The 22,950-nt window shown below is 40.3% G+C and overlaps 1 protein-coding gene and 1 long non-coding RNA gene across 2 annotated transcripts; both read left to right on the top strand.

Moving 5' to 3' along the window:
* The first annotated feature begins 938 nt into the window (after positions 1–938).
* LOC128809375 (uncharacterized) lies at positions 939–8,004 on the top strand. Its single transcript, XR_008437704.1, has 3 exons — positions 939–1,000; positions 4,929–4,995; positions 7,824–8,004. It is a non-coding gene; the product is annotated as an uncharacterized LOC128809375 (long non-coding RNA).
* Positions 8,005–19,014: 11,010 nt separating this feature from the next.
* SSTR1 (somatostatin receptor 1) lies at positions 19,015–22,573 on the top strand. Its single transcript, XM_053981558.1, has one exon. It carries the CDS (start codon positions 19,207–19,209, stop codon positions 20,407–20,409), a length of 1,203 nt encoding a protein of 400 aa, XP_053837533.1. The 5' UTR covers positions 19,015–19,206; the 3' UTR covers positions 20,410–22,573.
* Positions 22,574–22,950: the final 377 nt, after the last annotated feature.

Raw genomic sequence — 22,950 nt, 5'->3', positions numbered from 1 at the left:
TGGGCTGGGATCCCTCAGCTCCTGGCTCACTCTTCCTTAGGATCCTGTCCTTGCTGCTCCATGACAATCCAAGAAAGGAAATTTTTTTTTTGCTTTCTTAAATTGCTGTGTGATCTCTACATAATACTCAGAAAAGTATAAAAACCAAAGCGTAAGTACTTCAAGGATGCCCAATACTCAAGAGAAAGGCAATCCACTCACTGCTTGGAGACTTGGAGCCTGCAAGCGATAATACTGTGTCTGACAAAAGAGAGGCAGATGAAAGAGAATCAGGATAATCCTCTCAACTGCTAAGAGACCTTTATCATGTAACACGAGTGCTCCAAACAGCAGGAAATGTTCTTTATTCTTGGTTAATGTTTAAAGGCTTCAAAGTGTGCTATTGCTATGGCTGTGAATGAAAAGGACAAATTTTGCTCACAAACTTAGCTGCATGTTTTCTCTCTTATTTTCTATTCAACTTTTTTCTTTTCTCTAAATACTGACAAAATTGTTACTTTGAGAGAAAATGACAGCAGTTGAAAACAGTTTGGTTGACTCCATGAACTCAGGTCATAGCACAAAATACCTTGCCTTGTGTAGATTGTAACACTCGTGTTTGCTACTTTCTCACTGGAAAGGTGGAAACATTCCAGCCTGCACAGCTCTTTTGAATTCCCAATTTCCAATTCCAGGAAACTCTGCTTATCTGGGAACCATGCATAAGTTTTAAAAAATTTGTCACAGACAGAAATTTCTGTAAGTGCTCTCTTTTAGAAATAATTTCTTTGTTTAGCTGGGGTATTTCCCTGAAAGAACAGAAATAGCTATACTGATTTTTGGATGCTGTCAGTCAGGAAGATACTTTAGATTCCTTATGATGTTCCTCACTCCTGGGAGCAGCCCCAGATCTGGTTCTCTACAGAGGAAGTAGAATCTGAGACTTGCTGTGACATCGCAGGAGCAAGTAAATTCAGAAACTCCCTGGAATCAGCTTACATTTCAGCAATGATTTAAGAAGGTAAAAATTATTCGTGAAGCAGCATTTCCTTAAAGAAAAAACAAACCCCAACAACACTGACCCTCTCACTGCACTGTGTTTTCCTTGGTGTTGGCACAATAACTGCTAATTACTCAGATGTTAAGGAGTAGTTAATTATTTATACAAAGTGGAATGGCTTCAGCAAGAGATACTCTGGTGCCAGAATACAAGGTGGGACTCAGTCTGTATTTTAACATAAAGTTTGGAAGGTTTGAAAATGGGTCTCCTGCTTTCCTGTGGCGTACTTAAATCCCTGTGGAAAAGGATATTCTGGGAGGATACTTTTTTTTTTTTTTTTAATGAGCTTATCTCCTTCCAAGAAATGTATTTAGTAGGTGGTGCTTGAGCAGCAACAGGCATATCCCACAGGCTTGGAGTCAATGTGTACCTTCATTCCAGAGACAAAACTTGCTGATATTACTCTTGAGCATCCCTGGCTGGCAATGCCAGAGCTTCTTCCTCAGCTCCCTGGCTTCTGGAAATCCTCTTCTTTGATTACATGTGTTTCATTCTTTGTTGTCCAAGGCATATGAGCACCTATTCTGAATTCCACTAAACACCATGACTGCAGCTCTATTGCTGTCAAGCACCTCCCTGTGTTATTCTGAGAAACAAAGCCCAGGTTACTTGTGGAACAGTCCAGGACCAGACCTGCAAAGGAACACAGAAAATCCCCAGAGGAGACAGGTTTCTCAGTTGAGTCTGGGAGAGTAGTAACTAGATCATTAGACAGCCTCCTCTCTTAGGTACACCGCATAAATGGATAATGTGCAATAGGTAGTTGTAGATTAATGAGATTCATTTGAAACATCAAAGAGTTCCCTTGAGGATTGTGATTAGAACTTGCATCCTTTCAGTGTAGCAAATCTGTACCACTTTACTCTCTTAGTATTGGCAATGTCTAATTTTGGCAACATTGGGCTGTGGTAGCTAATTAGGTAAGAATGATATCTCTATCTATATAGTTCCTTTTCCCAGAAAAAAAAAAAAACAAAAAACAAACCTTTCTCATCCCATTCCATTTGGTTGTCCTTTTATAGAATCTTATTACTATTGTTTGCACTTTTCTCACAAATACAATGAATGCCACCTTCACATTAAGCTGCTACTGCCATTGTTCACACTACTTCTTTATGTTTGAGAAAAAAATCCATCATTAAGATAATAAAATAACAGCACAGTTATAGGATTTAACATCATTGGGTGATATTTCAAGCTTCAGAACATTTTATGTTTCTTTAGTGGTCTATTTCCAGGGTGATTTAGTTCATTTTTGCTCTTGTATTCCAATAGCAACTGTAGCAGAAAAGCCTATTACTATCTGGACAGGCTAAAATGCTGCAGCTTTCCTCTTAAGATGCAAATTTACATACATGGATTGATGGTGACATCTTTGCCACGGGAGGTAGAGATGCCTGCTAGGACCAAGCTTGCAGGATTCCTGCAAGCTGATTCAAAATGCAGTGGTATGTCAGAAAAGATAGATGAAAAACATTATTCTAATCTATAAGTTGTCTATTGGCTACCCATTGGAGCCTGGTTTTGGTTCAGTGCACTGGTCCTTATCTCTAAAGCCTTAATACTTAGTTAACTCTGAGAACATCTATTTTCTGCCTGCTTGCTTGCAGCTGATTAATTTTTTTGACTTTTCAGTTCTAGACTGAGAGATGAAGGAGGCAGGGGCACAATGTATCAGTTACTTCTTTCCATTTCCCAAGTTTATAATTTCTCCCTTTCAGACTGCAATATATCAATTCAGATTTCCCCATCACAGAACATGATCAGCAAAATCCTCCTCCATATGCGGTTATTACATTTTTTTTCATTACTTTCCTATCAAAGAAAACCCCATGTTGGCATTGGTAAATGTATTATTAGCTCTTTTCATGAAGAATTTTGCCAGATATTATGCTAAGAAATGTTTTTAAAATATCTCTAATAATAATGTTACCAACTGCTTGCAGCAAAATGATAACTGTACCTCAAGATTTTTCTGGCAGAAAATCCACCTTGAATGCCTTATAAGTACCATACCCTTTTTCTGCAAGCAATGATAGATACTAATGCAGTTGTGTCATTTCTAGATTTCTGTCTCGGTCCTGAAATAATTATATATGTGATTAAATTTGCTAACACCATCATAGTGAAGACAGTGGACTTATTAAAATAAATTACATGCTTAAATGGTTGCAACAGTAAAGTCTTAAACAGCAAGAAGCTGTTTATTATATCTATTTCTTCAGGCTTTTTGTCATAAGGTGTCTTCAGATACTGTTTATAAGAATAAATCTTTGTTTAGCATGGTTGTTGCTGCGTACAAATGCAAAGGTGTGCTATAAACTGCAGCAAATAAAGAAGCCAAGACTCTATATAAGATGGATCAGGAAATACATTGGGATACCAGCTCCCATTTGTGTTGAGCATCCATTTACCTTACAAGTTGAACCACATTAATATGCAGAAGAGAGCAGGCTTTGTGTCTGAAATAAAGGAAACTCCCCCCCACCACAGATTCTTTTCTATAGTTTGTGATGAAATCCACTGAGATTACAGCAGTGATTAACCATTTCCTTCCAAGCATCTTAAAACTGAGTAAACAATCTGAGATGGAACTTGTCCTACCCACAACAGCAAGTATCCTACACCGGGTGTCTCATTGGAAGACAATGGTTCATATGAGTCTAGGCTCAAGACAGAGGATTTCCACTTCTTGTGCAAGAATTTTGGTCTATATGGCCATGGTTTAGAGCAGGTTGGCCTCTCTGAAGAAACTCAGTCTTACAGCACATACTAGATTTCTCTCTCACAATATAGAGATGATATCTGTGTCCTTGCTGGGAGATCTCAGGAGGCCTAGGTAGGGGAGCTGCTGAGTTGTGGAACCCTGCCAGCCTTGACACTAGGCTGGGCAATAAACTGAAGAGATGGGATAGTTCTGTAATTTTGCATGGAAAAGGTTACATGTATCTGGAAAATTTTAATGTCTATTTGTAAAATACCCACAGATTTTTGATTCTCCTACATAGTTACAGAACAACTGCAGGCACTCAATTCATAAGTCTGGTCTTGCTGGTATATTTCCTGCTTCTAGATTTTGTTTCAGCTTTTGAACCCTTCCCTTTGTCAAATCATTAAATTTAAACAACCAAAACCCTGCTCAGTTGGTGCCAAACTGTGAAGAAGCCTAAAATTTATGGAGAGGTCAGTATTATTATTAAATATCTTCACTGTATCTCATGAAGCTGAGTACACTCACTCTGTGCTTCCTTTAACTGGTGACATCTGGTGCTAGTCAGGTTTAATTGTAACTGCTTTGGAAAGCTGCAATCTTTCTTATTTCATTCAGCCTGAATTAATCTTCCTTAACAAGCACTCAAAACAGCCCTTTTCCCTCTAAGTATGTTGGCCACAGAGCCATTGTTGTGACTTATTATTGAGAATCCTTTTTCTGCCTAGCAAAATTGAGACAAAGGAATGCCTCATCAAGTTTTTACTGTTCTGCTGCCTTGCATTTATAAAGCTCATATGAATGGGATACATGCAAATGTCCTTCCTGTAGAAGGTCACCCAATTAAGAGCTAGTGCACAGAACCATAAAGTTTTATTAATACAATCCTTTGACTTAAACTATTTTAATCTAAAAGCTTTTTAAAATTGCTAGTAATATTTTTGAGTATAATTGCTGTTAATTTACAGTTATTAGAGAATTTATGGGACTGAGTTTTATATTCCTGTGTATATTTAGCTCACCATAAACATCAAAATATCTTTAAAAATCCAATGTTCATTCACAATTTCTCCAGCTTCTTGAGAAATTTGTAATGCTCTTTGCCCCTCTGCTTTCTGTCATTTTGGATTGTAAATTTTTGAGGCTGAGAATTCTGTTTTATTGTGTCTCTAATAACAGGATAACAGGACAATGTTTTTCCTTAGGCTCACTGGATGTTAGTACAGTCATTACAAAAATAATTAAGGTAAGACCCCAATCAGAGGCTGTAATGAATGGCTGCTCACTTTCCTCTGTCTGGATCATGTGTTACCGTGGAAGGTGGAAGGGGAAGTGGCTCACCAACTTCCTCCCCTCCCTTTTCATCTCTGTTATGGTGGGAGCTCAGCACAGGAAGGGAGAGTCGATGCTGTTAGAGATGGCAAAGATGCTTTCACAGATTCATAGAGCTTACACCTCATAGGGATTATGCAGTCAAAAGCCCTGTTGATCAAATAAGTTCTCTACATTCAAACCACAAAACATAATTGAAGTCTTTCTTTGCTCAGAAGAGTTAATTATTGTATGTTATGGGCAGAGAACAGGAGACCATAAAGCACCGCCAGTTCTGGAGTTTACAATACTTTTGTATCAGGGAGGTATTGATGTGATCAAAGAAGATGAACAGCACTTTTAGTGTCTAATGCAGAGAAAAAAAGTGAATTTTCCTTTTTCCGGCCACTTTTGTGAAAATACTCTATCAAATTAATCTTGCATTACTAGAACACAAAACCAAAGCTGATAATCTCAGGTCTTGGGAAAGCTGTGCTCTTCTACTCCATGCTCTATGTCTTTCTACAGATGGCATAATGTTTTACAGAAACATGGGGGGGGAAAAAATTGTGGAATGCACGTAGACTATGACAGGGGAAAAAATTTCTTATTTCTGATCTTTGGCTACAGGGACTTGGTAAGAGCTAAGCTTTTCAGGCCATTTAAAAATATATTTAACTTCTTATTTAATTGGCAAGTCATAAAGATCACTTGAATGATCATGCAGTGCTTAACTACCCCAACTGCCCTCATATTGATAACACAATATTAGAATATAGTCAATCTTTGTCAGCAGTGAAACATGCTGTGTTTCATAATTATTATTTATAATTAAGGAATTGGTAAAAGAGTTATAAGGGCATGCTGACAGCAGTTAACTTAGTAGCAAACCTGAAATTGGCCATAATTGCTGTAATAAATCAATTTCACCAGGATTATTGCTACTGTAAAACTAATAGTCTGTAGGAGCAGTATGTGATTAAAGACAGCTCCCTCTCAGATCTTAGTGACTAGAAATTTATAATGTAAAACTAAATTCCTAATGTAGAATATAAAACTAATAGAGCTGCTGATAAAAATTGAAGTTAAATCTTTCCCAAAGTTTTAACAATCAAGGAACAAATGAAGATGAATAACAGGAAAGCTTTGAGGCTAACAAGAAAACACAAACCAGCATGCATGCTACCACCCAAAGCTGGCAGTCTGAATGCCTAAAGCAGTCTCAGTGTCATTAAGCAGCCTGCCCTGACAGTGCTGTGGGAATTGTGTTTTTGCATCAGTGAGGGAAGAACAAGGGAGACTGCTGGAATAATACCACAATGAAACAATAAGCATTACCCTTTCAGCTGTTCTACCCAGAACACTGGATTAAAACCAATATTAGGATCAATCAGCACACTAGCCAAACTGTATCTTCAAATTTCTGCTTGTTCCAAACAAATTTGTTCAGCACAATATCTGCATTTAGTGCCAGTCATGGCTTCTGCTCTCTGAAGTATCTCTGGGACTTTTGGCCTTTGTCATGAGAGTACCCACCTCACTCTTGCCTTCAAGGAACCATATTCAAAAGCAAAGGATGGCTCTTCTCAGGCCATACTTGTCATGTTCCTTGCATGTAACCAGACTCTAAATTGTGAAAGTACACATGACTAATTTCTCTTGCAGACTACATTCTGTTTCATATTGCCTGAGCAGCACTGGACACTTTCCTGAAGTGTAAAGACTTCTGAATTACAAATATGTCAGAAGATGAGTGATGAACCAGTGCCAGATCCATGAAAGCTTACACTACACATTTCACAGGCTTATTTTTTCCCTACCCCTTAGAAGTGTACCTCAGGGTACACTTCAAAGTATTATCAGTTTATAAAGAGAAGAAGAGAAACTTTTTTGTGTGTATTTATTGGTCTCTAAAAGCCAGTAAATCTTCCTGCATCCATGTACAAGCCCAGTGGATCTGGAAGTTCACCAAAGTAAGAGTTGAAAATGTTAAGTAAAAATTTGAAATGTTTTTAAAAAGTTAAAAGGTTAAAAATACCATTTCCTATATCTATCTTAAATGCTTTAAAAGTATTGACACATTGGTTTGTAGAGTTTGTTGTATATTTATTTAAAATAAATGAACCCTTGGTAAAGATTCAATTCTTTTGAGTAAGCCTTTCCAACAGGTACAACAGGAAATGGGTTTGTATGTGTATGTGAATTCAAGCTGCACTCAGGAGGATTATATACTGCCTTTCTTATGAGAAAGAAAATAAATTCATGCAGACTATAAAATCATAAGAACAAAATCAATGCTAAAATTAGGGACTGAATATATAAGAAATATGCATAGAACAAAAATTACAGGGAAGAAAGAAGCCACTGTTACAGTGTTCAGCTGATTCATAAGCAACTTCATTGAACTGCTAAAAGAAGAAAGAAGGTCAATGGTTGTTGTTGCAAAACCCATCTTGGTTTTACTTTATTCATAATTTTTTGAGGAACAACTCTTCACATTATCAGCTGTTACAGGAGAACATACCCTTCTCTCTCACCAGCCCATTTGTGTGCACCTTAAAATTCTCACACTGAGAGCTTACCATCAATTCCAGCTCAGAACAGAGGTCCACAAATAACAAGACTTCAGGACTAATACCACACTAGTGCAAGGAATGTATTGAGTTTAATTAAAAATTTACAGATGATGAAATAATCTTTTCATTCTTGAGTCAGGATAGCAAGTAATGTTGTTGAAGCTACCTTCACCTTGTTTTCTTGCAGTGGCCACATATGGAAAGGACGGAAATCTTGCAGTCCACAGGGAAACTTGTGTGAATTACAACTGCTAAAACATGATGAACAGGAAATTTAGACCCTGGTAGAGGAGAGCCTGGGTGTATCTACTGGATATCTTCATAGCTGCAGAAAGAAACAGCATTTCTTTACAATGACTTTAAATTAAACAGACCTGAAACAAAGTGGAATGTGTATTTTAGTAACTCTTCAGCCCTGTAATCTTAGCAGAGTATACAAAAATCAGTGCCAAACTGAGAAATTCAGATAGACCTGTGAAGTTTAAGATGTCTAAATTCAGATAGGCCTGTGAAGTTTAAGATGTCTGATGGTAATTTTATCCATTAGGATGTCAGGTTCTGGTGTCACTCATTATTCAGCAGAAATCTGATGATATCGAAGGTGGATATTCCTCCGCTGAGCTATATGTCTTAAAATAACTATGTTGCAACTTTAAGACTGGTCTTTTATTTCTAAAAATACTATCCAAATAACACAGGTTTCAGGCAAGATTTTTGGCCAACTGAGTGCTAGCAGCTTATGAGAAGTTAAAAGATGAGGTGGGCTACTGTAATGGTCTCCTGCATCTTTTTTATATCTCTTTTATGGAAGAGATTTTATTTAAAGATGATAAGACAACAGGTTTAAAATTATCTCATCATATAAATGTTAGGAGTCTCCAAATTTTTTTTTTCTTTTTTTCCACATCAGAAAATGAGTCTGGTAATGCTTTGACTGAAGTCAGTAAAATTGTCCCTATTCAATTACACTATAAACCTGCAATGGGATTTGCTAATGCATAAAAAGTCAAAGCCAATACAATTGATATGCAAGGGGCTTTTATGATGCATGGTCAATAATGAACATTTTCCTTTCTATTTTTCTGGAAGACCTAATTTAAGAATCAGAGGAATATTCAATACCAATGGAAATATTCAATACCTATGTAAAAAAGGACAATTCTGCAACCAGTACTCAAACTAAACATTAAAAATCTGTTTCAGACCAGCTTCTGTGGCATTAGATGATACCTGACGTGCATGAAGATTGCAGCATCAGGGCTGATGTGAGTAAGGGCCAACAATGACAGAAGGAAACAAATAAAGGCCATTCAGAAGAAATGCCTTCAGAAAATTCCCCCCTTCCTGCTCTTCTGTAGTTAGTATAAAATAAAATCCTAACTTTCTGATCAACTCAAATTCATAGGTGTGAAAATAATTCTGCCTATCCCACAGCGTGATAGAGGTCATGAGACCATGGCTACTGAGAACTAAAAACTCAGAATTTTGCTGTCCATCAGGCCACTGGAGTACTGTCCACTGCTCCTTTAAAGTGTTCCAGAAATAAATGCTGAGATAGAAATGGGAAGGAACTGCAGTGGCAGCTGGTTTTTTCACCACTGCTAATGGTATACTGTAGTTCAGACTTTTCTCTACACATTCTTTCATATTTACAGATAGCTGTTCAGTCTAGGGAAGCTAGAAAAGCTGCAATGTGGTAAACTATATCTATATTCTCTCTAGTCTACTTAGAAAACCCCATCTTTATAGTCATGGGTTTATTACCTGATAGTCATGTACTAGCACAATGTGATGTGTTTATTTCATCAGTAGAGGGAATGTTGAGTTCTTTGTTTATCCTCCACAGTCTGCCTCAGATAAAATATTGGCTTCAGTTAATTCAGTGAAAATTTTACCACAACTGGATCAGCATATCATACATTTTATTTTGATAACCTTAAAATGATAAACATCTTTCAGTCATTATAGGTCTTATAAGAGAAAGAAGTAAACACATCTAGGTGTATTCCCCTTCTCTTGCATGGGAGTCTTTATGGGAATCCTGAAAAAACCACAAAACAAAACACTTACTCTTATCTGGGTATGACTGGTATGCCTGTTTGTATTTTAAAAACAGAGACGTCTCCCCATTCTCATCTCCTGTCTGCTGGTGTCTGAGCTGTAGGGTAAAATTTAAGAGTCTTGGCTGTGCCTAGAGAAAACATAAAGACCTCTGCTCCCTGTGGTTTCCCCTAGAGCTTAGAGACTGGCAGCCAGATTACCCAGCAGCTAAAAGCAGGAACTGCTGGCTACTAAAATGCATACTGACAAACCAGGCATGGCCACAGCCCCCAGGGCTTAGTTCACAGACCCTGCAGTAGTGATAGCCATTATTCATTCAGACAGCAAAATATTAGATTACGTAGACTATTCCTAAGGCAGCTTGCACACTGCACAGCTCTTAATTTTCTGTTATTTGTGTGTTTGATCTCAGAAGCACCAGTGGAAAAGTCATCTTTTGGGGGAAATGAAGGCCTAGCATCCTGTGGACAAGCAGGTTTCACAGGATGAGATGTTAAATATATGCTTTGACTTATTACCCACCAAACCCAACAGTACAAACCCCACAGACTGTTTGGCATGAAAAATGGAGTGATGCAAACTACTGGGGAAGAGATGTGCAGCATGATAACAAAACAGGAAAAGAGAAAAAAAAGAAAGTTCCATCTGAATGGTGGTCTAAAATTTTTGTTTCTCAGCACACACTGTTTGAAAGATTGAGGGGAGCAGAGAGCGTCTCCATCCCTTGTACAGTTGCTGACAAACTTCCTGCTCAAAGTTGTGTTCTGTATATATAAAATCCAGGGCTTGCCTTTAATATTCAGTGGAGCATGACATACCTTACCAAACCCCTCTGGGAATGTCTAAATCAGTGGTTCAATTTGGATCACTTTTCAAGTGTTTCTCCTAATATCACTGTTCAGTTCTCTTTTATTCACACTGCAGAGTGGTGTCTGAGTGCAAAAACTGAGTATGTGCCCCAGGAACGCCCCTCACGTACTGCCACCACAAAGAGGCACTAAATCAGGGACTGTATTTGTGCTAGTCCAGGCTCTATCCCACTACCAATGGATTAGTTCTAAATGGAGCCAAAAATTTTGTGAGTCATTACTAACATAGGAAGGTAAACATGGATGGTATCTATAATATTTTTCTACTTTTCATACCCTCTTTCTAATCCAAGAGCTCAAGACTGAATCTCAGCTCATCTAATAAATGCATGTACTTAAAAACTGCCTACTTGTCTGTATTTCACTGGCATATTATCACACTCAGTTTGCACTCTAAGGTGGTGTAAGGTACACTGTTGATTGTGACACAGAGATTAAACAGCCATTTACCATCCCTGCCTGCTTCGTGATCCTGACCTAGTCATCTTCTCCTCAGATAGTTTTGGAAATTGCAAGACACATTTCCTGTCTGAAAATTACAGCAACTGGATAAATAAGATGGTAGCTAGCATGAAAGAAGTGAAAACAATTTGTGTTTTGTGTGTCAAAAGAAGATTATATGCATAGGTAGGAAATGAAAAACAAATACTTTGAGTTTTAAATTGAGGCAAAAATAAAATTATGGAAAAACAGGGACACTTACAGGTGTGCAACTGCTTGTGAGAATGACTAATAGTACCTTTACTCAAGACACAGAAATGTCTTCATTCCCTTTGACTCCTGTCCATACTATGAGGCAGCAATGTTGTTAAATACCATGATACACTTTATTGCTTCACACTGTCATAATTTAACCTCAGTCAGCAACTAAGCATCACAGAGCTGCTCACTGACTCCCCATCCCTCCAGTGGGGAGAAGAACCAAGTAAAAAAAAAAAAGTTAACCTTGTTGGGTTGAAATAAAACTTGTTCAATAATTTAAAAAATATATAATATAATAATAATAAAAGCAATAATGATAATGATTGTAATAATAATTGTAATGAACAGGAGAGGGAGAGGACAAGAGATTCAAAATGTAATTGCTCACCACCCACTGACTAATGTCCAGCCTGTCCCCAAGCAGATTTCAGCAGCTCCTGGATTTCCTCCTCCAGTTTATAAACTGAGTATGGCATTCTATGATATGGAATGTCCCTTTGGCCAGTTTGGTCACCTGTCCTGGCCAGGCTCTCTCCCAGCTTTTAGTGCAGCTCCTCACTGGCAGAGCACGAGACACTGAAAAGTCCTTGACTCAGGGTAAGAAACACTCAGCAATGGCCAAAACATCAGTGTGCTATCATTATTCTCCTACTGAACCCAGAACACAGCAATGTAACCTTCTGGAGTAGCATTGGTGCCTGCTTAAAGCACAGGACAGGAGAATATCAGATAACAGATTTAAAAAAAAAGAAAAATCTGGAATATTTTCAGTGACTGTTAGGTGTATAAAATAATGTTCCCCGAATGCTGAACCATTTCCAGAGGTGTACAAGTAATAGAGATAACCAAATTTAAATACAGGATCAGGCTTTTCTTTAGTCAGTCTTGTGCAGCTGGATTTAAGCTTCAGGCAGCTCAAACTAGACCGGTGCTGTCACTGTGTGACACGTACTGCTACTTCAGTTGTTAGTAGCAATATTTCCCTTTAATTGTGTGTTATCGTTTCTATTATAAAAATAGCTTCCCATTACTCTCAAGTGAAAAGAAACAATTATAAATCAGAATATGATGAAAATCAAATTTTTAAAAGATTTATGAGTTTAATGATTGTTTGCTGTATAAATATGTTTCAGAAGGCTGAGAAAGAGCAAAGGATCTATATAATTTATTCATATCACCTTTAAATGAAAACTCACACTCTGAGGAGTCTTTCCACAACCTATATGAAATAAGTGATAAAATTTAACTGGGTGCCATATAACATCAGTGGTTATCCTACAAATTTACTTTGCTCTCTTCAATCATAGAAATATTTATTGACTTGTTTAAAGTTATTTGTTTGCAAATAGCACCCCTCCCTCTCTCCAGCCCACCCCATTCATAATTGATCACTCCTCATTTTCCTCTTACATTTAGTTCAATATTTATGTTGCCAAAATAAATACTTAGCACTGGAAAACAGTATCCAACCAGCATACATTTAAATGTAACAATTACCGTAAAGACTCTGATGAGGCTAACCTTTCCAAAATCAGGCTGGATGAAGCAGCAGAGGATACTATCTGCTGTAGGGAAACATCTCACCAAAAGCCAAGAAGCAGAAAACCTAATGGCTTGTTCTTCAACTTTTGGCCTGATCCAGGCACATTTTAGCTAGGCATGATGGAACTCTGCTAAATACAATTTGTCCTTGGCTGTGTTTCCAGCCCAAACTTACTCAGTAGCGTTTGGGTTGTACCTGCTGCTGCTGCTGCTGTCACTGAGTAACTTTTTGACAGGAGACAGAGATGAAACCCGAGATCCAACCACTTACACATTTATACAAACCTGGTTAACTACCAGTAGGCAGAATTATTTATTCAGATTTGAAAATGTGTGTCTGAGGTCAGATTTGGGTACTATATTATTATATCTTGTTTGCTGGGGCAGCTACCTTGCTCTTGAGAACTCGGGACTGTGCTGTCAGCACACGTGTACAGCCCTCAGCCTGCATGAAAAAATACTAATGACAGAAAGCAGTTTGTTGTATGACTTCTAGATAATTGATTTAAATAATTGTGCTTTGTGCCAGTTATTAACTCCTACAGTAGAAAACATGATGAAGTGGGAAGAATTGCAATGTAACACAGCTTTTGTCAGTCACGTGATTTGAACTTTTTCAGCAGCTTGGTCTGAGATAAATGCAACTGGATCAAGACACAAAGATTCATTAATGTGTTCTCTAAGCAACAGCTTGACTCTTTCTCTGATGAATCTTGTTTAACACATCTGTTTTTACAGAATAGTTGTTAATTTCTCAATTAATTGTAAGGTATAAATGACAAAATTTTTCTTTTAGGAGAAAATGCTTTCTAACATGCTACTATAATGAACTGCTTCTATCTGTCTATTTGCACTTCATTTTCAATCATAGCTAAAATTAATGTAAAGTTTAGGCTCTCTGCTAAAAATTATAACCAGAATCATGGCATGTAAGATACAATATCTGTATTAAAAGGGAAGCTTTTAAAAATATGTTGACATTCTAAGGAAAAGTTAAAATCTCTGGTGACTCAAAGCACATCCAATGATATCAGTCAAAAAGTAAGAACAGAATTTATGTCTGAGTGGTTCAAGCAGCACAAAATTTTCCATCTTAATCAAAAGGTCATTAAAAATGTATGACTTCCTAAGATATGCAATTAAAATGGGTACTGAATGATTTTTAACAAAACTATAGCAAGCTATAATTCAATTGATTACCCAAATTATATGATATTTTGCTATTTTGTAGAAATATATGGTTGTGAAAGAGTGTTCACTCATTATTTTCTCACCAAAATTTATGAAACACTTGGTTTGAGTGGTGCACAGGGTGCCTACAGCTTGAATAGGAGACCTTTTACTGAATTAGTCAGTGGGACCTCATTGAAATGACTCAACCCACAAAAACTCTTTTGAATTTACTTAGGGTTCATGGCATGTGCAATTTAGACCAGCCTCATGCATTACCATGTCACTGCTGTGCTCAAAAGCTGAAAGATACTGAAGAAAACTATTCATATACTGTCTCAGTTTTAAATACTTAATTAATTACCATAGGCCTCATTTTAAGTGTCATGACTGTTTCCTTTTTCTTGCCACAATACTTGAAACACAGTGACATTAGGTGAAATGTATCTTGACAGAGAGAAAAGGTATCATCTGCCTAGGGAGCTGTTTGTAGACTTTTTTAGGTTGGAGATTTTGAGTATTAGCCTTTCTCTGCCATCAGGAGAAAGATTTGCCAAGAAGCTGCACTAATTATCACTGGCACTCATGCCTAAAATACTTCAGGGATTGAGCTCTGATTATCACTGGGAAGGGCTTCTTCATGTGGAGCTCTGGGCTTTGCCTCACCTAAGTCTAACCCTACAATGTGCTTGGAATGGACCTTGACCTGAGAGCTTACCCATTTCCTGTAGGAGAATGTTGACGGGGGAAAAAAGATTGCAGTCTTCTCCTCACCCTTTGGCAGTCCCTCTTAAAGTTCAGCTCCCTTGGAGCTCTTGGTTTTGTCTCTTTTCTAGCCCTAGTCCACGGGTCAGGTACAAGTAGTCAAAAGATTTACCTTGTCCAGAGTCCCCATCCTATAGCACAGAGGAGAAAATTGTAAGGGGATAGCATCTGTTGAGTGTTCCCTTACATTATTCAGGTTTTTAAACCCTTTTTGATGCCTTTCAGCTGGAGCTCTTGGCTTTGTCTCTCTCCTGACCTTAACATAAGCCTAGTCATGGGATGAACTGTAGCCTGAGATGCCCAGGGTTATCCCAGTGGAACAAACAAGTGTTCTGGTATGAGCTCTTTGCACAGACTACCCCACCACTGATCCTCCCCCTTGCACCCCCACTGCACCCGGAGCTATGGGCTTCCTGTTTCAATTCTAATTCTAACCCCAGGCACAGCCTAAACCTTAGTCCTAAACTTCCCAGCATGGCCCAGAAGTTTATTTGAGAGATAACTCTTTTTCCTCCCTTCCATGAGAGGCAGGTGTTGCTACAAAAATGGGCAATTGGAAAGGTTCTGTGTATGTCTTAGACCAATCTGCAGACTGTGTTGAGAAGGACAAGCTGCCCTTCCCCACTCTGTGACAGGTGGATTATAAACACAGGTTTAGACCTCTGGTCTACTCCTTACAGGTAAAGTCCTTAGGCAAAAAAAACCAATTCTAAAAAAATAAAATTTCTAAGCATGTTCCCAAGTTAGAATTGGCTTATGTCAGAATTTCTGCTTTAAAGGAATACTTGAATGTTAAAACTATGCCGTTGCTGGTATTTAAAATGGCAGTATATCATTACTGAGATAATAAAATGCATTATTTCTGATTAAACATTTCTACTTTATCAAATAGTTGAGGTTGAAAATCTTGAGCAACATTGAACATTTGTAAAGATCAGTAGCTATAAATTCTCAGTAAATTAATACCTATAACATTTGTTAGAGGAATTGATCTAAGAGACTAAGCAGGCACTCAATTCCTTTTTGGAAGGTGACATCTATTTCACTATTGTGAAATTTTCCATATCCAAAGGAAACTTCAGTGAATGGAGATATCAAACCTTCCGAGTGTATGCTATAGCACAGGGTGCATTACTATAACTATGCCTATGATGCCATTTCTTTTTCCTGGGCACTTATGTCAAGCAGGTATGTGTGCGATGCCTAATGGGGCTACTGTTGCAGGAATTACAATTTATAAGTTATTTATTTTGAATAAATGCAGTAAGAAATTTATTTCAATAGAAGAGTTTTTACTGACCCTTTTGGGTGCAGGGCATGGACAAATCCAAGTATGGCAAAGTAATGTGAAATGGGCAACAGCACAAATGTCTACATGCCAATTTATAACAATATGAAAGAAGGAAACCCTTTGATTTTTGCTCCATAAGTAAATGAACCTTAAAACAAATGCTCATGTAAACAAAAATCGGATTGTATTTGAACTGTAGGTTTTGCAACACACTGAAGTGCTGAAACCAACCAGATGTTCTTGTTGATGGGTTTGCAGCTATTGACTTCTGCTCCTTCTCATATCAATGACTGAAGGCTGATTCATATTCTCTTAGTATACAAACTTTAAAGAAGATAATTCTTCAGCTATTTATCTAATTTATCTAATTGCAGAAATTTGAGCAGTGTCAGATAGCAAGCACATTGCAAGAAAAGATTTTCCATGGTGTTAAATATATTTTTTTTTCTCTGTATGCTGGAAGCTCTGATGCTAGCACATCAGAATATACAACCTCTAAAGCCCAAATGTAAGTATGAATTTTCATTTGTATGACATCCCCAAGTGCTCAAACATCTAGCTAAACCCCCGTATACGGGAACAGTCCTAGGAATGGTAAGATCATTTTCAAAGGCTGCTCAATAAATGCATTTCTATACTAGAATATAAATACAAAGAGTCCTCAAAAGTCACAGAGAGTATCAACCAAATAGAACTTGTGTGCAGCTACTAAAAATTGAATAAGGTTATTTTTGTAATGTGTAGGGGTGTATATCTACATCTACATGTATTCACAATCTGCTCTTTAAACACAGAAGAAAAAGAAACAGCTTGGTAAGGGTCGTGTAAAAGTATGCATGTGCTAAATGCAATACCCTTGACAAGGTGTCAAAGAGCACATGCCCATCACATGGGAGTGCCTAGGTGTGTATGACTGGAGGTGATGACTGATATGAGGAAAGTCATACAGTCAGAGAGGTTACATGCATGTGTTTAAGTAGATGCTGATGTTGATGAGACGTATAAGGATATATAGGGTTCTAGAGAGAATAAATTCCTGACGATGGGTTGTAATCGATGGTAATGCTGCATGTATCTCCATATTAATGTGGTGGGTAGTGATAATATGCATAATTGTGATGGTGGGCAGACGGTGATAACAAGACGTGTGAACAGTAGGAGGTGATGGGTATGTATGCACGGTAAAATGCGTAGGTTGCAAGGATGCATGTGTGATGCTGAGTATAGTGGTGCTGTGGGGAGCATTTAGCAGCATATGCACGGTGGTGATATTTGTGTGATGTGGACCTGCTGTTCTTGACAAAAGAGGGTGGTGCTCTTAGGCAGCAGTTTATGTGAAGAGACAGGTCATTACCCATACAGGTATGCTCTGCTGACACAGATGGGGGGCTACAGCCAACAGAATAAATAAGCATTTACTGAGTATTTGTGTGTATGCCTGAGGGAATGTTGATGCAAGTGTGAGGGTCTGTGTGAACTAGTGAGTAACCACATCTGGTTAATGAAGAATGGTCAGGTGTTATATACAGATTGGTGGTGGTGGTATATGAAAATTGATTTATTGGTTATGTACAAGCATGTAAGGACAGATTGTATAGTCAGAACAATAACATATAGGGAGAAGAGACATATTGCCCAGCAGGAGAGGTGTATGGGAAGGTCACACTCTTCAAGAAAAGCTTGCTTGCCAGAGAAGAGAGATGCAATATTAGAACTATCTGAAGATGTTCATGTGTGATTAGAACTGATGGTAAGGATGAGGTGCTTAAAGTGTCAGTGTTTGCCTAGAGATGACAACAGGAAGAACTACTGGTGTATGTGTGTTCATCTAGAATCAGGGTGTATGTAAAAAACAGCACAGTATAGGTCAGTGTATAAAAGCAGTCGGTGGGTACAGTGTGGAAGAAGTTATGTAGTGACAGCTACATATATGCAGCATATGAATGGAGATGGTACCAATGGTTTGTGTCACTGTACAAGCTCAGGAGGGTTTATAGCCTCCCCTGGTGTGGATACAATCATATCAGGGATATGCATAGGTTTTAAGTATATATTAAGTATACATTTAATATAAATATATTATATATATTATATATTTTAAGTATATTTTAAGAGAGGGGGTTGTAACACTGGTGAGGCAGCATGTGTTGGTTGAGCTCGAAGTGATCCTATGATTGGAAGCAGATGTGTGGGGACAGAGGTGTGGACAGCAGATAGTTGTGTCAAGCTGCAGTGTGCAAATTGGTCACTCACTCTTGGATGTGACGGACAGAGGCAAAACATGTGCCGGGGTGTTACAATATGATGGGGGGCACCTTTCAGGACAGAGTGTGTGGAGAGGGGCAGGGCTGCTCGTGAGTGATATCTAGAGTTGGTGGTGGTGGGACAGGACAAAGTAGGGGGCGTGGAGCTGCGTGGGGGTAGGAGGCATGGACAGCGCTGTGTGCATAGGATTGAATGTTTTGTGCTTTGTCGGCCGGTGCCATGCCTGGTGCCAGCGCTGTGAGGTGGGCAATGCACCTGGTGCAGTGACAGGAGAGGGTTACAGCAGCTGCGTAGACATGAGGCACGCTTGCCCAGGTAACACTGCTCACCGACGCAAGACCCAGGCTTTTTTCTCAAAGGACAAAAGACAGTCCCTTTGCCAGGGGTGCCCCTGGTCTGGACCTAGGTGCCATGGAGGGAGAGCTGCGGAGAATGGAGGGAGAGCAGAGGATGGTGGACGGGGAGGGCATCAGTGGGAGGTGGGGGAAACAATACTGGGTGGGGAGAGAACTGCGGGATAGGAGGGCGCTGAGTAGCGTGGGGCAGTGGAAACAGGGAACAGGCTGCCCTGGAGCTGCCGGATTTGCGAACACCCGGAGGGCGGGATGGGAGGCGGGCAAGGGGAGTGGGGGGTGGGAAGGGACACCCACTTACGTCTCCTCCTGCATTTTTTTTTTCTTTCCCTCCTTCTTTCCTTAGCTGGTGACGCGCCGCTGCTATTAATCATTCACCAGCCGGGTAGCAGCAATTGCCGCCGCTCGGAGCGAGCGGCGCTGGCAGCCGCCTCTCTCCCGATGCCCGCGTCCCGCAGCCGCCGCGCCGGGATCCCTGACGGGATGATGCCCAGCGCAGCCGGCGGCGGACGCCTGCTGCTCTGAGCCGGGGCGTGGGGGTCCGGGCAGAGGATGCTCCCCAATGGCACCTGCCCCAGGCTTCCGGGCGGTGCAGGCAGCGACAGCGGCGACAGCGACAGCGGCGGCAGCGACAGTGGTGGCGGCGGAGCCGGTGGCGCCTCGGAGGAGGCGGCGGCGGAGGGCATGGACTCGGGCGGCAGGAATTCCTCTGGCGCTCCGAACAGCACCCTGAGTGAGTCTCAGGGCAGCGCCATCCTCATCTCATTCATCTACTCCGTGGTGTGCCTGGTGGGGCTGTGCGGGAACTCCATGGTCATCTACGTGATCCTACGTTATGCCAAGATGAAGACAGCCACCAACATCTACATCCTCAACTTGGCCATCGCGGATGAGCTGCTGATGCTTAGCGTCCCCTTTCTGGTTACCTCCACCCTGCTGCACCACTGGCCCTTTGGCTCCCTGCTCTGCCGCCTGGTGCTCAGTGTGGATGCCATCAACATGTTCACCAGCATCTACTGCCTGACCGTGCTCAGCGTGGACCGTTACATCGCTGTGGTGCACCCCATCAAGGCGGCCAGGTACCGCCGGCCCACTGTGGCTAAGATGGTCAATCTGGGTGTCTGGGTGCTTTCCATCCTCATCATCCTGCCCATCATCATCTTCTCCAACACAGCAGCCAACAGTGATGGAACAGTGGCTTGTAACATGCTCATGCCAGAGCCCACCCAGAGATGGCTGGTGGTCTTTGTGGTCTACACCTTTCTGATGGGCTTCTTGCTGCCTGTGGTGGCCATCTGCCTCTGCTACATCCTCATCATTGCTAAGATGCGCATGGTGGCCCTGAAGGCTGGCTGGCAGCAACGCAAACGCTCAGAGCGCAAGATCACCCTCATGGTCATGATGGTGGTGATGGTCTTTGTCATCTGCTGGATGCCCTTCTACATTGTGCAGCTGGTCAATGTCTTTGTAGAGCAGGATGATGCCACCATCAGCCAGCTCTCTGTCATCTTGGGCTATGCCAACAGCTGTGCCAATCCTATCCTCTATGGTTTTCTCTCAGACAATTTCAAGCGGTCCTTCCAGCGGCTGCTCTGCCTCAGCTGGATGGACAATGCTGCAGAGGAACCCATCGACTACTATGCCACTGCCCTCAAGAGCAGGGCATACAGTGTGGAGGACTTTCCCCCAGACAACTTGGAGTCAGGGAGCATGTACAGGAATGGCACTTGCACCTCCAGGATTACCACCCTCTGAGGAAGCATTCCTGTCCTCCAGCTCCCTTACTGCCCCCCAGCTGGAGGGTGAGCAAAGCCAGGGCTGTGGCATGGGGAGGCTGGGAGGGAGGGGATTTTGGTCCTGCCCACTGCCACCGGTGTTTGGCGCAAGAAAGAGCGGAGAAAACCCCATATCCTTGATTTGCTGCCCCCCTGCACCCTGGTTGCCCCCCTTGAGAGCGGGTGCATTCTCTGATGCTTTGACATCCACTTAATGAATTGTGGCTCTCATGGATTAGCTTAGGGTCTGGTAGCCTGGCTCTGCCACTCTCTATGTCTGACAAGTGGCTGTAAAGGTCCTGCAGAGACTCTCCCTCTGTCTTTTGTACAGTTTGCCCTTCCCCTTGGCTGGTGGAACACCCCAGGCCACTGAATCGAGTCTGCCTCACTCAAGCCCCAGCATTCAGGCTCAGACTCCCCGCAGCTGAAAATGACCCCACTCAACATCTGTCAGTACACACCTCCCCTTCAGAGATTAGAAATGCTGGGAAAATTCCACCCAACACATACCTTGCCCTCCCCCAGAAAGGAATGAGTAGCCTCTCTCTGTGCCTACCTTTCCCTCCCCCTGGAATAAAATAGAAAGCAGGGAGCAAAAAGTCCTCGAGAAAGAACCAGCACAGTCATGGAGATTTTTGCTTTGCAGACAGCTTCCAACTCACTGGAACTTTGGCTATCTGTGCTACTTGGCAGAAGCAGAGCAGTAAAGGTCTTAAGAAAAAATCTGATTATTGCTGTGCTTTGGAGCTGTGCGGCAGGTTGCTCATGATGGGAGATAAGCAGTCCCGTGACACGTAGGGAGCAGAGAGCTGGGACTCACTGAGATGGCAGCTGGGGGGACTGCTGACTTGGGAAATGTTTGAATCTGTCCACACACACAATAAAGTGTGCTGATAATAAAGTTTAAAGGGAGTGCTAGACTGTGAATCTGCTCTCTTGAGCCTGCTCCATCAGCTGTGAAACAGCAATGAAGGGAGCTGAGACAGTTTTTGAATGACTTGGATGATGGCAAAGCCACTTTAGCCTATATGGAAAAAGGGGGAGTCATTTAAAAATCTCCACCAGTCTCTGAAATAAATACTTGACAGAAAAAGTAGCTGTTCAGTAATAGCTATATAGCTAGCTCCAGTTTCTTCTGTTGCACTAAAAAATCCCAGCAAAATGGGTTTCATATGTTGCCAATGTAATATACTGACCCAGAGCTTCTTAATCTTTCATTTCTGAGAATTCTTGTTTTCAATGTGTGCCAGATGTCTTCTTGTTTGATTTTTATTTGATTCTTGTCACTGTGTTGTGAACGTGTTTTTCTGAAGCAATTTATACTGTGTACTTATGGCTGTGGTGGCTACTTGCAAGGTTGCATTTAAAATGGGTGATGCTCAAGAATGAGTCTTTCCAGATAAAAACATTGTCATTTTTTCTAACTCTTTCATTTACATTGTCTCCCCTACAGAAATTCTCTCTTGAATTTTCTCTCTTCTCCTCTTATGACAAAACAAATTTCATATAGACAGATGAAGCTTTCTTTGATAAATGACAGCTGATTAAATGAAACCTTCTTTCCCTACTCCCTTTTACCCCACACAGAAGTGTCGGTACAGACTGTGTTGAAATTAGCAGCTATGTTTTTTGCTTTCTATCACCTATGCTAACAGTGTCACACAGTGGCAAGTGTCCCAATAGCTGTGACAAATCACTTCTCTAGCACAATACTGTGGTTGTATCAATTATAACTACTGGCAATATGAAGCAAGAGACTGGAAAAATCTCTAGTAGCAGCATACCCATAGCATTGTACTCGTAGCTGCAGTGCTTAAGTACAGTGTAAAGTGTAAGGTTGACAGTTAAGGTATCTAGTATTTGTAGTGGTGGATTTACTACAGGTTTTTGTTAAATTATACCCTTTAACTTTTCTCGGCAGCAAAAAGCGGGATGCTACTTTGTACATTTCTTTCACCAAAACTTAGGTACTGTTAAATGAATGTATAAATTTAGTATTTCAAAGTTGTCTGATTCAAAGTCCATCAAATGAGAGAAAAAATATCTTAATTCACTTCAATGGACTGTGAGTCAGCTCCTTTTAGTCTAAAAATTGCTAATGTGGAAACTGTTACATCCTTATTAAAATATTTCATTAAAAGCTTTCAATTGTACAGTTTCTTTTCTTTTACTTCCTAATGGGCACGATTTTAAGAAAACTTGCAAATATTAAATTTTGTAATGTTTTACATGTACATATGGGGAAATGAGGCTGAAATTGCTTTATAAGCTCAATTAAATTTTCACAGAAATCAAATGTCTGTCAAAACAGTAAAATGCCCCATGATATCCATGATGCTATTTCCAGGGCTTCACTTGAATTCTCTCTCACAATAACTTCAAGATGGCATAAATCTCATAATCTTATGTGGTCCTTTTCACCCAGGCATATTCTTATGTATGGTCAGATTAAACAGAGAGTCAGTCTACTTTTTACTGTTGAATTTGTTTAATATCAGACACGATGAAGCAAGAGTGGAAA

The sequence above is a fragment of the Vidua macroura genome, chromosome 6 (assembly GCF_024509145.1).
Source record: "Vidua macroura isolate BioBank_ID:100142 chromosome 6, ASM2450914v1, whole genome shotgun sequence".
Classification (NCBI taxonomy): Eukaryota; Metazoa; Chordata; class Aves; order Passeriformes; family Viduidae; genus Vidua; species Vidua macroura.
This window is presented reverse-complemented; position numbering and strand designations above follow the sequence as displayed.

What these genes read in the sequence shown, in the direction of transcription:
- SSTR1 (XM_053981558.1), top strand. Translation starts at nt 19,207, where the DNA reads ATGCTCCCCAATGGCACCTGCCCCAGGCTTCCGGGCGGTGCAGGCAGC.